At 37.9% G+C, this 13,154-nt stretch overlaps 1 protein-coding gene across 2 annotated transcripts in view; it reads left to right on the forward strand.

The window, feature by feature from the left end:
- The window catches only part of LOC117517614 (ras-related protein Rab-6A), a 44,043-nt gene extending 32,789 nt beyond the window's left edge, over positions 1 to 11,254 (forward strand). The window contains exons 6-8 of one of the 2 annotated variants that reach the window (XM_034178706.1): positions 4,736 to 4,829; positions 8,794 to 8,860; positions 9,153 to 11,254. In XM_034178706.1, coding sequence (XP_034034597.1) covers positions 4,736 to 4,829; positions 8,794 to 8,860; positions 9,153 to 9,217 — 226 coding nt within the window. In that variant the 3' untranslated portion in view covers positions 9,218 to 11,254. Of the gene's footprint in view, positions 1 to 4,735; positions 4,830 to 6,819; positions 6,914 to 8,793; positions 8,861 to 9,152 lie in introns of both variants that reach the window. The other variant, XM_034178705.1, reaches the window with a different exon arrangement.
- The last annotated feature ends 1,900 nt before the right edge of the window (positions 11,255 to 13,154 follow it).

Here is a 13,154-nt window from a genome sequence, read left to right on the forward strand (position 1 = left end):
GCGACACCAGCGCCTGTTTTGGCTGAGAAAACTGTCCACTTTTAACATTGACAGGACCATGCTGACCTTGTTTCATGGTTTGGAAGCGTGTCCCTCAGAAGCAAAAATTGTTTAAACCAAATTGTGAAATGATAGCGTAAGCCGATTGGAGAGTCTCAGCTTTATCCAGAATCCCTGTATGCTAAACAGGTAGAGAGGATATTTTGGCTTGATTGTAATAGATGACTCCCACCCTCTTCATGGTGAGTTTTCAGCTGTTCCCATCAGGTCAAAGGTTCATGGTACCAGCTTGTAAAACCAAACGCTACAAAAACAGCTTTGTACCAGCAGCCATCAGTGCTGCTAACAAGTAAGAGAATATACAAATAATGAATGTTTGAGTCCAATGATATGAATATTTCATGAGGTGAAAGCTGGAACATACCATTCATCGAGGCAAAGTGGTGTCTCATAAGCTAAATTAATGTCCTCAGATGTCAGGAGTATGTATTTAGTTTGTGCACGTGAATCACTCTGGTACCAGAGTGCAATGGTACCAAATGTATGGAACCAAATTTTCATCCTAATGGAACCAAATTGCACTCTAAATGCAATGCAACACAAATAGGACGAATAATCCATGTCACATGACATACAAAGCACCAATCAAATGACAAGGATCCACTCAGCTGTTATATAAACTGCATTATAACAATGTATTTATTTCTTGTATTGTTTCTTTTATCTTGTTTTGTGAATGGCACATTTTTTATCCTTCGGCTTGGTTTGATAGATTTTAGGCTTCTCATCTTTTGATGTGTTAACTTATCTTACTTTTTATCCTTGGGCCATCCTTTGTTGTTCTTTTAGCCTTAGCACTGTTGTCACTTTGCCTTGTCCTGTGTTGTTTTCTGTGTTTACAAAACAATTCAATTCAAGTTTATTTATATAGCACAGCTGCAGCTGACCAAAGTGCTTCACAATGATAGCAGTGCAATAACTGTAAAATATTAACAAAAGGAAAAAAATAACAAATCTAAAAATACAGAGCAAAATAGCAGAGCAAAGCATATACAAAGCCAGGGAAAAGAGATGAGTTTTGAGTCTGGACTTAAACTGTCCCACAGACTCTGAGGACCTGACAGACAGCGGAAGATTAAGACACTGCCACAGAAAAGGCTCTATCACCTCTTGATTTAAGCCTGGCTTTAGGAACAGCTGGTCAGCTGACCTCAGAGCCCCATGTGGAGTGTACGGCTGCAAGAGCTCACTCAGATACATTGGGCCTATACAGTGCAGGCACTTAAAAACAATTAGCAAAACTTTATATTTAACACGAAAGCTGACAGGGAGCCAGTGTAAGGTGCAGAGCACAGGGGTGATGTGCTCATGCTTCTTTGTTTTAGTCAAAAGGTGGGCTGTAGCATTCTGAACACTCTGCAGGTGCTGTAAGGAGCGCTGGTTCAGCCCAACGTAAAGAGCATTACAATAATCCAGACGTGATGTTATAAATGCATGGATAGCTCTATCAAAATCAACTAGAGTAAAATAAGAGTTAATTTTGGGAAAGAGTCCTCAGCTGAAAGAAGCTGGCCCTGATGACAGAGCTGATGTGCTTATCAAATCTGAACATTGGGTCAACTATCACCCCTAGATTTTTTTACAAAAGGGTGGCAGAAAGTGGACAGAGGACCAATAACACTATGTTGTCCTTGGAAAGGGTTATTTTGCCCGAACACTAAAATCTGTTTTATTTTTATTAAGATTCAGAAGGTTAGTTCTCATCCAGACTTGTACATCATTCAGACAGTCCTGTAGTATTTTTACAGCAGCCTGAGTATCACAGGAAGTTACAGGAAGGTAAATCTGAGTGTCGTCTGCAAAACAATGAAAACAGACTTTGTGCTTTTTAAAAACAGACCCAAAAGGGATCATGTACAAAGCGAAAAGAAGTGGTGCTAAAATTGAGCCTTGGGGCATGCCATATTTAAGAGGAGACACAGAGGAAGAGTACTGTCCTACATTAACTGAAAAACGTCTGTTGGAAAGATAGGACTGAAACCAATTTATCGCTCAACGCTTAATACCTATGTGAGTCTTGAGGCGAGTCACAAGGACATTATGGTCCACTGTGTCAAAGGCTGCAGACAAATCTAAAAGCAGAAGAACAGCAGAATTCCCTGCATCAACATTTAAAAGGTCATTAAAAACTTTTAAAAGGGCTGTTTCATTGCTATCTTAATTTAAAACCAGGTTGAAACTTCTCCCCTATTTCATTAAGATCCAGATAAGCCTGCAGTTGGTCATAGACAACTTTCTCTAAAGCTTTAGACACAAATGGCAATTTAGAGATGGGTCTATAGTTGGACAACACATTTGGGTCAAGATTGCTCTTTTTTGATGAGCAGCTGGACTACAGCATGTTTTAGAGCTGATGGAAAACAGCCACTTAGTAGAGAGGTGTTCATAAGTTCAGCGATAAATGGACCAATACACTCAAAAACATCTTTAAATAAATGACCGGGAACAATGTCCAAAGTGCAGGAAGAAGGCTTAAGATGATTAACAACTTTAGTCAGCTCACAAATAGATATAGGATTAAAACAATCAAAAACAGCATGACACATGGATGGATCTGCTGACTCCACCTCAAACACAGGAGATGATCTAAGATCAGAGATTTTATCTCTGAAATAAGAGAAAATCTTCACAAAGGCTGGCCGAGGGCACAGCAATATTGCTAACACGAGGACTAATAAGCAAATTCAGAGTGTTAAAAAGCACCTGAGGTTCATGACAGTTTGAGGACACAAGATCTGACATGAATCTACTTTTAGCGGCTTTAGCTGCTCTCTGATAGTCAGTCCGTCCCTCAGTATTTGCAAGGAAACGTGAAGATTATCGTTTTTCCATTGTCGCTCAGCACGCCAACAAGAGCGCCTGAGTTTGCAAGTGTGCTCGTTTAACCAAGGCTGTGCAATGGGCTTTAGGTGCTTCAGCGGTAAAGGAGCCACTGAGTCCAAAGCCTTTGTGCACGCACCATTAAAATAAAAAAAGTTCATCAGGAGTTGTGTTTTCTGAGTTGTTTCTATATGTTTCACGAAAAGCGCCAGAAAATAGGGCGGCTGACTCAGTATTGAATGTGCGCACCCGGCGCGCCGTGGCCCACGGATTGACCATGCTCCGAGACCACATTAAAGAGAATAAAACAACAAAGTGATCAGAGAAGTGGGTTTTACAAATCTCAGTTGCATTAGGATTAAGATCGAAAGAGAGCACAATGTCCAAAATATGCCCTTTCTCGTGCGTACAGCTTGACACAGACTGAGTCAAATTAAAAGAATCAAATTTAAGAAGTCTTTAACCATCGGCTTGGATTCACAACAGACGTGGATATTAAAATCCCCAACAGTCAGAAAGTGATCATAATTCAATGATAAGCTGGCCACAAAGTCAGTAAAGATGACTCACTCAAATTTATTCAAGGCTACAATAAAAAGAATCTGAAGCTGGAGTCAGGTTGACACCTATCTGGTTGTTAAGTGACGTCACGCATCATGTGATTTTCAACTTCTGGGTCCAAACAAAAAAGTTGCGCTGTCATTAACATTGGTAACTGCACTGAGGTGCTCTGATCAGGCTGCACTTAAACCGTTGCACACGGATAACAGCATTAACATCGCAACATAAAACTCTTTGTATATTGTGCCCAAAACTCTCCTGGATATATTAACTGGGTTTTTAGACATTGTTATTGCATTTGTTTTATGTAAAAATGCCAGAAGCTCAGGTCGTTTCTCCGTTATTTTCAATGGGAGTTGCTGTGAGCTGAGGTCGCTTCCTGTTCATGTCGTTCCGGGTGAGAAAGTGAAGTTTGCACTTTAACGTCCTGTTTATTGTAATAAATACTTTTTTTTTTTTTTTTTTTTTACAAACAGGCATGTATATTTTACCTGTGCATAATAAAATACATAAAGTAAAAGAAAAAAGTTTTATTAAGTGTTCTTACCTTAGAAACAGATGAATGTGTTTAACGGAGGTGAAGGGAGGGACGGAGGTTTGTGCACACTGTAAACACAAACTAAACTTAAACTGTAGATCCTTAAAAGGATCATACAGACGTAACTTTAATTGTAAACTTGGAGGTCTTTGGACCCGGAAACAGATTTATCATGTGATGCGTTATGTCAGAGCTTAACAATCGGATGCTCTGCACCTCACTTTCAAATACAAGAGTGATTGGGGCACATTTGATTAAGGTATAATGTAAATATACGTTAAATTGGGTTTTCAATGTTAAATTTAAATGTCCACAAAATCTAATCCAGATCAGATCTGGATCAAACTGTCAGTACCATCCTACAGAATACTGTCAAATATAAAAGAAATTCAATCTTTTTTGAGCAGTTATGAATTTTTGAAAACTCACTCAATGTTAAAGGATAGGGATTTTCCAAGACTTTTCCTGACTTTGACCCATAACCTTGAAAATTTAATCAGTTCTTGCCTATTAGGATATGAGTCTTCTGTAAAAAATAATAATAATAACAATATATACAAAGTTGTTGGTTACAGACTGTTCATAAACAAACAAACAGGAGTGAAAACATGACCTCTGCCCAACTTTGTTTGCAGAGGTAATAATGTGGATCACCATGTATTGGGTCGGAACACGCCACACCACTCTGTCATTGTAATGATGTAATTTATACATTGTTTTTTACTGTACCATCCTTAACCTTCTTATCTACCACAGGCAGGTATCTATTGAAGAGGGTGAGCGGAAAGCCAAAGAACTAAATGTAATGTTTATTGAGACTAGTGCAAAAGCGGGCTACAACGTAAAGCAGGTAAGAGCGTGTGTGAGTCGTGCTCTCTCGTCCTGCTGCACGTGCTGCTGTCCTGGTTTCTCCTCCAAAGGTCACCAACACGAGGAGAGGTCACAGATTTGAGGTCAGACATTAAAAGATTTAAAAGTGAACTTTAGATTTATAGCATGTGTCTCTTCAATCAGATTTTGTGAATAACGCTTAATGATTCCAAAGTGATCATAAATACAACTTTGGTCATGTCTGATCTCAATTAGAGGTTTTTTTGTGGTTCTTGAGGATAACAAAAATCACAATTTCTATGCATTTCAGCATAGAATTTTGATTTTTTTTTTATTTTTCCCCCATAACTGATCTTGCTGTTCTTTGTCCACGGTGCACCGTCACCGACACAGCAGAGGCCGCTGCTTCAGTGTTTGACTCCTTTATTGTAATGCTGCACCTGAGTGCATTGACCTTTTTCTTGGAGGGGGGACCTTTATTCTGGCTACGGCATTGTTGATTATGATATTTTGATTCAGCAGTTTTATGGGGATGTCCCGATCAGAATTTTTTTGGCCCCGATCCGATTCCGAGTCATCTGATTTTGAGTATCTGCCGATACCGAGTCCCGATCCGATACTTTAAAAAACTGAATGAACAATGAACAAATGCTAAATACATTATATTTTCATTTTAATCACCTTATTTTATTATTTATCACTTAAACAGTGCACTTCTCCTTGAGGTAGCTTGAACAATCAAGTAATAATCTACCAGACTTAAAAAATGTACAAATTTCCATGTCATTTTATTTGTCTAAAAATAAATGTCCAAGGTTCCTTATGTTAAACAAGAAATGATCTAATTTGAAATAACAGGTGGTTTTAATTTACAGATGAAAGGTTTCTAAAGAGCCATTTATTGATTTAGCTATTTTAATTACAAGTGTTATAAACTTTTTTTAAACAGTAATCAGAAATTTTGAGGTAACGACAACAAAAAACATTTCCAAGGATTTTTCTTCAGAAAACTGCTCTATAAATGAGCAGTCATGTGACAAGTTTCTGTTTTGTAGAGATCAGTGGTGTCTGCACCAATCTGTTTTGTAGAGATCAGTGGTGTCTGCCACTAGTCTTCCGTGTTTTGGCCCGACGCGTCATTCCTATTGGACAGCGCGAAGCTACGTCACAGCTCAGAGCGTCGAAAGTTGGATTGGGTTGAACTTATGTTTTTTCTTTTGTTCAATAAAAAAAAAAGATTGGGTTGGACTTTGACTGCATCAGCCTGGTGACAATCGGCAGTGCGCGCTCCCGTCAGAAGCGTCACTTGAGCTCAGCTTTTGTCGCGACGCTTCTGGTGCCTCTAAAAAGCAACGCGTCTCATTGGAAAATAATGCTTTTTAGACCGATTCCTGACACCTCTGGTGCTTCCGACGCGTGAAAGGCCCATTAATCTGCAATAATGAGCTTGAAATAGCGCTGATCAAAATAATGAGGATAAACTCTATATTGGATTCCTGATCGGGATGCAACGTCCGATTTCGATCGAGTCTGAAACCACGTGATCGGGCCTGATTTCTGATCACATGATCGGCTCGGGACATCCCTACAATTTTATACGCAAGCAATTATCTGTCATGATGCAAGAAACTTAGAGCGTTTCCTTTTGATAAGTCCAGGCTGCCTGGAATGTGCAGCCAATGTCAAACCAGTCCCGATTCATAATGCTGGGTAATAAGAAAGCAGTGGCCTGCACATTTAATAAGTCAGGGTTTTATTTTGGTGTTTTCTTGTCAAATTTGTAAACCACCGAAGTGAGAGACACCGTCTGAAGGTGTAGTGGAGGACATTTGGATTTGAGCAAAGGCGGCAGCTGCAGCAGGCAGAGGCACGACTTGTTGGTCCACTTCAATATAATGACATTCCTCTTTTTGTTTGTTTGTTTTCTTCCCCTTGCCTTTTGGGTGTCTATGGCGGTGCGTGTGTGTCCACGCGGGTGTTTGTGTGTTCTTCGTGGTGGCTCCTCACAGACAAATAACCACAGAAGAGGGAGAACAGAGAGCGAAAGAGATGAATGTTCTGTTTATTGAAACAAGTGCAAAGACAGGCTACAATGTCAAACAGGTAGAGCGAGTGCACGTTTGTGTGTATGATCATAGTTCTTTCCCCTTCGTCGCTTCATTCTCACACATGCATGTTTACATTATGGTGTGATTAAAACTTTAAATATCAGTTTCCTTTGTTCTTGTGTGAGGAGAGTGTATTTGTTTTTCAACTGGAGAGGTTTCAATCTTTCAGGTTTTAAAGGATTAGAACAGATTTTTGTTCGGGTGCAGTGTGCATGTCTTTTTTGCTGATAATAACTGGGTGGTTCAGGCATGTTAAGCACCCTCATACATGGAGTTGTGTTTCACTTATGTCATAGAAATTCACTTTAATTCATACAAGCCCTGTCACAGGAAGGATTGACTGAAATACAATGATTATGCTGAAGCAGCAACCTGTGTGTGTGTGTTTTTTTTTTTGTTGTTTTTTAAACAGTGCAGTACTATAATCTTGGCAGTGGGGGTTGACAGATTGTCCATCTGGCTGATTATCTGATCCAATAGCCAACATTTTTATGATTATCAATGCTGTTTTGTTTTTTAAAACTATAGGCTGATTATAAGCTCACAAATTGTGTCTCTTGGACATGTTCATGTATCCGTCCCATGACTTGTCTAAAGAAAACTGGCTGATAAAGTGATGATTTCTATTAACAAGAATCTTTATGTTTAGTGTTTAGTTCACTATGGCCTGTGAAAATTGGACTGTGTATAACAGGGGTTTTCAAAGTGTGGAGGAGTGAGCCTCCCCCCCACAGAACAAATGAATAGCTCCACCCCCACGACACACATACTCACAATTTCAACATCTTCATCTGTTTCTTTTTATTCTTTTACACGTTAAACACATTGTAAATATATTTGTGTTTTTAAGGAACTCTCTATGCATTTACACATTTTCCAGCCTTTGTAAGCATTTTAAACATATTTTTAGATAGAGGTAGATAGATAAATACTTTATTCATCCCCTCATGGAGAAATTCAGTTGTCATTCAGTAGCAAGTACGGATTAACAGACAAGGGACTATATATATATATATATATATATATATATATATATATATAACAATGTTCATTAGAAATGAAGGATTTTGTAAAATGCTCCATCCTGCAGCACATGGAGAGGAAATGCTTAGATCGATTTCTTTATCTATTTTTAAATTTTATTCTTTCACAGATTTTACACCTTTTTCAAACATTTTAAACATGTTTTTAAAAACTTTCTATTCTTCTGTTTTTACCTTTTGTCGTATTTTAAAGATAGGTTTTTTTTTTTAAAAAAACATCTGTGTGTTTTTGAACGTCTTTGACATAACTAACACATTTTAACATAAATAGTATTAATTAAACTTTTATACATATTTAGTCTCTCATCTGGTCTCACCTCTTGTTTAGTGTGAGCAGTGAGTCTGGGTCTTTGACGCGCACAGGCGGCTGATGTGGGGATGCACTGTGGAGAGGAGCAAATGAAGATCGTCCTCTACTTTATTCTTTTTTTGGGGGGGGTTTGCCCCAAACTCTGTCTTCTCACTGCTAGATCGATGCACTAAATATTTATCAATTTTGCTCCTAGCATGTTAGCTAACAATGTTTGCTTTTTCCGTTTTTCCCTTCTTTTGTTGGTTGTGTTTTTTGTCAATGTCAGTTATCAGTCTAATTGATTGTCAGTATCATATCAGTTAACCCCTACTTGTCAGTAACTCAAACATGTGCTGCAAAATTCAAATGTAATTCGGAAATTCTCCTGTGGCATTTTCATTTGTGGGAGCGTCATATGAAAATGGCATCAAACACTCACAGAGCACATCTTGAATTTTATTTTCTGTTTTTGAGTTTTGTGTTTGAGTTGTGAGTGCATGTTACTGTGATTGATAAACACCTGGTTCTGTCTTTCTGCAGCTTTTCCGTCGTGTGGCAGCTGCCCTCCCTGGCATGGATACAACACAGGACAAGAGTAGAGAGGACAGTATCCTTTGTGTGCGCACCGCACTCCCTGTCATGTTCTGTGTGTGACAGCTGGCTGTTAGTGTTCAGCCCATAAGAATCAGGTTTTAGATTTATTTTCGGTGTTCAGATTCCTTTTCTTCAGTGTGCAGAGATCTTATGTAGCCGTCATACAACAAACCACATCCTCCATCCTTTTATCAGATAAAGAAAACTACCAAAAAGGTTCTACTTTCATAGCGTTTCCAAGGTACATTAGAGAACTGCATTTTCTGTTCTGTGATATTTTTTTTTTCCTTCACTTGTCCCTTCAGTGATTGACATAAAACTGGAGAAGCCACCAGAGCAGCCTGTCAGTGAAGGAGGGTGTTCCTGCTAATGTTGATTTGTTTCATTGCTCAGCACATTTGGCTTTTTATCAAAAAAAATTTCTCCATCTGTCTGCACTTTTCACTAAACTTTCTCGTGTTCCCTCACCTGAAACAACACTACATCTGTTAGTTTTGCCATGGTGTAAACCTGTTCTGAAAATCCATGAATCACTTTAATATTTGCACTGTAATGCACACGCATTGAAACAGCATTTAAAGATGAACAATATCACTTTGTGTCTATTAGAATAAAACTGAAAACTTTGCCAAACTGAAAGTTATGAAAATGTGTTTCCTCTAAGATGGCCAAGCAGCTTGTGTATAGAACATTTTAAATTTCAGTTGCTTTAAGCCGAATAAGCACAATGTAATTGAGCTTGTCTTGTGACCAGTGGTGGGCACAGTTAGCCTGAATGTTACATTTGATAACCGCTAATTCACTAACTGAAAGATTAACTGTGCTAACGCTAAACTGATAAACCGCTAAAACATTGAGCTGAAGCTACTGATAACTGCTTTTATTATATGAATTAAGCTTTGGTTTGTGTTTTGGCTCTAAAACCTTGCATCTTAAACTTGGAGACATTCTCCCACCCCCATAAATAGTTAAGAAAACCCAAGATCAGATTATGATGTGCATGAATAAATGAACAAATGAAATTAAACAGTAGTTGCCACTATACATAGTTTATGTAGTATACATAAAATATTAAATAAGAAATATTAAATTAAAACACACATAAAGTCATCACCTGCTCCTCCTCATCTTCTCAAGGTGATGTCTGTTGCTTTCACACCATGTTTCAATATTGCTAACTGGATTTATATATCAGCTCCAACAAGAACAAACATATGTTTTTAGGGTTTACAGACATCTTTGACTGTTAAACTTCATTTTTTTTTTTTTTTTTTTTTTACGCGGCTGATTTAAAGTTAGTGGAACTAAGCCTAACAGAATCTAATTAGTCTGCTAATGGCTTTTGAAATTATCTGAAAGCTAATCTGCTAATGAAAAGTTAGCTTTGCTAATTAGCTGTCAGCTAATTTAGATGAACTGTCCCCACCACTGCTTGTGACCAACTGACAGGTGTTCACTCATGAGCTTATGTGGCCAATTAACAGCTGCTGGATTTTGTTTTTGTAACCATCTAGAACTATTTGTATAAAAGATTGCAAATTTGTGTTGAGGTCGGTCACTAGATTGTAAACTGTCCACAGTGCAGCAGCTGAAGTCATGTATTTTAGACAGACTTTGTGACTTGGTGTGCCCATGTTCTCTACCAGCAAAGCCACAGTTCTGCCACCATTTATTAGCTTGATGTAACATGTCAACTCCCAAACACGCTACGGCACCAGCACAGATGCGGTACATGTTCTAAAACTTTACCACACTATCCACATTACTGTCCTTTAGGATAAATGATGGCAATGTTTTACCTTGGTTTCCAGGTTCTTTTTAATTAATTCTTGTTTTCTTTCTTCTTTTTCTAAAGACTACAGACATAGGTAAATATTTTTGATTGTAGTGTTTGAGGAGGATCTTCTCATATCAAGAAGACATTAGATTTGGTGATATGTCTTTTGACGTTTAATTGTAGATGGCTTCCTGGGCTTTGGGATTATCTAGTTAAGATTGGTATTATCTTCTCTGGACAATTTAAAGATTTTGATTTTATTATTTGGCTTTTTTGTTAATTGTTAGTAATTGTTCAACATCTGTATTTAATCCACAATGATTTGTAATATTTATTTCTGTTGGATTCATGTTTTTGTTTTTTTAATGGCTGTTAATATTGTTAGTTTTTGGGTTGTCCTAAATCGCTAATAAAATATACTTCTATCTGGACCACATTTGGCAGAAGCAGTAGAGAGCACCTGCTGCCTGTCAGTACCAATGTGATCATACTGGAAAAATAATGCAAGATTTTGTTTTATATGAAGGTAGAGAGGAAAGTACAGTTTATATCACCCACAGTAGTCCTGGATGTTTCTCTGGAATGGTTTTAAATCAAAGAATAAAAATACCTTTGTCATTGCTGCTGGAATTGATTTCTATTTTCTGATGACTACAAAGGCCTTTATTTGAAGGATGTATTGTTTCATGTAAAATTTTAAACAGTTAAACAGTAGATATTTAGATTTGTTTTATGGCATTAGTACAGCAAAGTTGTAAGTAGAAGAGAACCTTGTATATTCTAATTATTCCAAATGACATTTATATGGTGGGTCAGGTCTAACCTTACCAACCCCCCTGAGCAAACACACAGGAGACAATGGTAAGGAAACACTACCTCTGACATTTTTGAGGAGGAAACCTCAAGCAGACCAGACATGGGGCAGTGGTGGGGGGTGACCCACTGCTTCTAAGTTACCAGGTTTTTACAAAAGATTATAAAAAACAGAAAAACAACAAAAACAAGATTCTGTTGCTGTATTAAAAACAGTCCATCTTGATGTTTAGTCTCTGTTTCCAGGTCTTATAGTAGTGTTCAGAATAATAGTAGTGCTATGTGACTAAAAAGATTAATCCAGGTTTTGAGTATATTTCTTATTGTTACATGGGAAACAAGGTACCAGTAGATTCTCACAAATCCAACAAGACCAAGCATTCATGATATGCACACTCTTAAGACTATGAAATTAGGCTATTGGTTAAAAAAAAAGAAAAGGGGGTGTTCACAATAATAGTTGTGTGGCATTCAGTCAGTGAGTTCCTCAATTTTGTGTAACAAACAGGCGTGAATCAGGTGTCCCCTATTTAAGGATGAAGCCAGCACCTGTTGAACATGCTTTTCTCTTTGAAAGCCTGAGGAAAATGGGACGTTCAAGACATTGTTCAGAAGAACAGCGTAGTTTGATTAAAAAGTTGATTGGAGAGGGGAAAACTTATACGCAGGTGCAAAAAAATATAGGCTGTTCATCTACAATGATCTCCAATGCTTTAAAATGGACAAAAAAAAAAAAGACGTGGAAGAAAATGGAAAACCATCAAAATGGATAGAAGAATAACCAGAATGGCAAAGGCTCACCCATTGATCAGCTCCAGGATGATCAAAGACAGTCTGGAGTTACCTGTAAGTGATGTGACAGAAGACGCCTGTGTGAAGCTAATTTATTTGCAAGAATCAACCGCAAAGTCCCTCTGTTAAATAAAAGATGTGCAGAAGAGGTTACAATTTGCCAAAGAACACATCAACTGGCCTAAAGAGAAATGGAGGAATATTTTGTGGACTGATGAGAGTAAAATTGTTCTTTTTGGGTCCAAGGGCCGCAGACAGTTTGTGAGATGACCCACAAACTCTGAATTCAAGCCACAATTCACAGTGAAGACAGTGAAGCATGGTGGTGCAAGCATCATGATATGGGCATGTTTCTCCTACTATGTGGTTGAGCCTATATATCGCATACCAGGTATCATGGATCAGTTTGGATATGTCAAAATACTTGAAGAGGACATGCCCTTAAATGGGTGTTTCAACAAGACAATGACCCCAAACACACTAGTAAACAAGCAAAATCTTGGTTCCAAACCAACAAAATTAATGCCTCGCAGATGTGAAGAAATCATGAAAAACTGTGGTTGTACAACTAAATACTAGTTTAGTGATTCACAGGATTGCTAAAAAAGCAGTTTGAACATAATAGCTTTGAGTTTGTAGCGTCAACAGCAGATGCTACTACAGTATTATTATGAACACCCCCTTTTCTACTTTTTTTTTTACTAATAGCCCAATTTCATAGCCTTAAGAGTGTGCATATCATGAATGCTTGGTCTTGTTGGATTTGTGAGAATCTACTGGTACCTTGTTTCCCATGTAACAATAAGAAATATACTCAAAACCTGGATTAATCTTTTTAGTCACATAGCACTACTATTATTCTCAACACTACTACTATAAATAGGTAAAGTGTCCTGAGGTCATCCCGGTGTCCTAGGGTGCAGGG

Source organism: Thalassophryne amazonica, chromosome 9 (assembly GCF_902500255.1).
Source record: "Thalassophryne amazonica chromosome 9, fThaAma1.1, whole genome shotgun sequence".
NCBI classification, from domain to species: Eukaryota; Metazoa; Chordata; class Actinopteri; order Batrachoidiformes; family Batrachoididae; genus Thalassophryne; species Thalassophryne amazonica.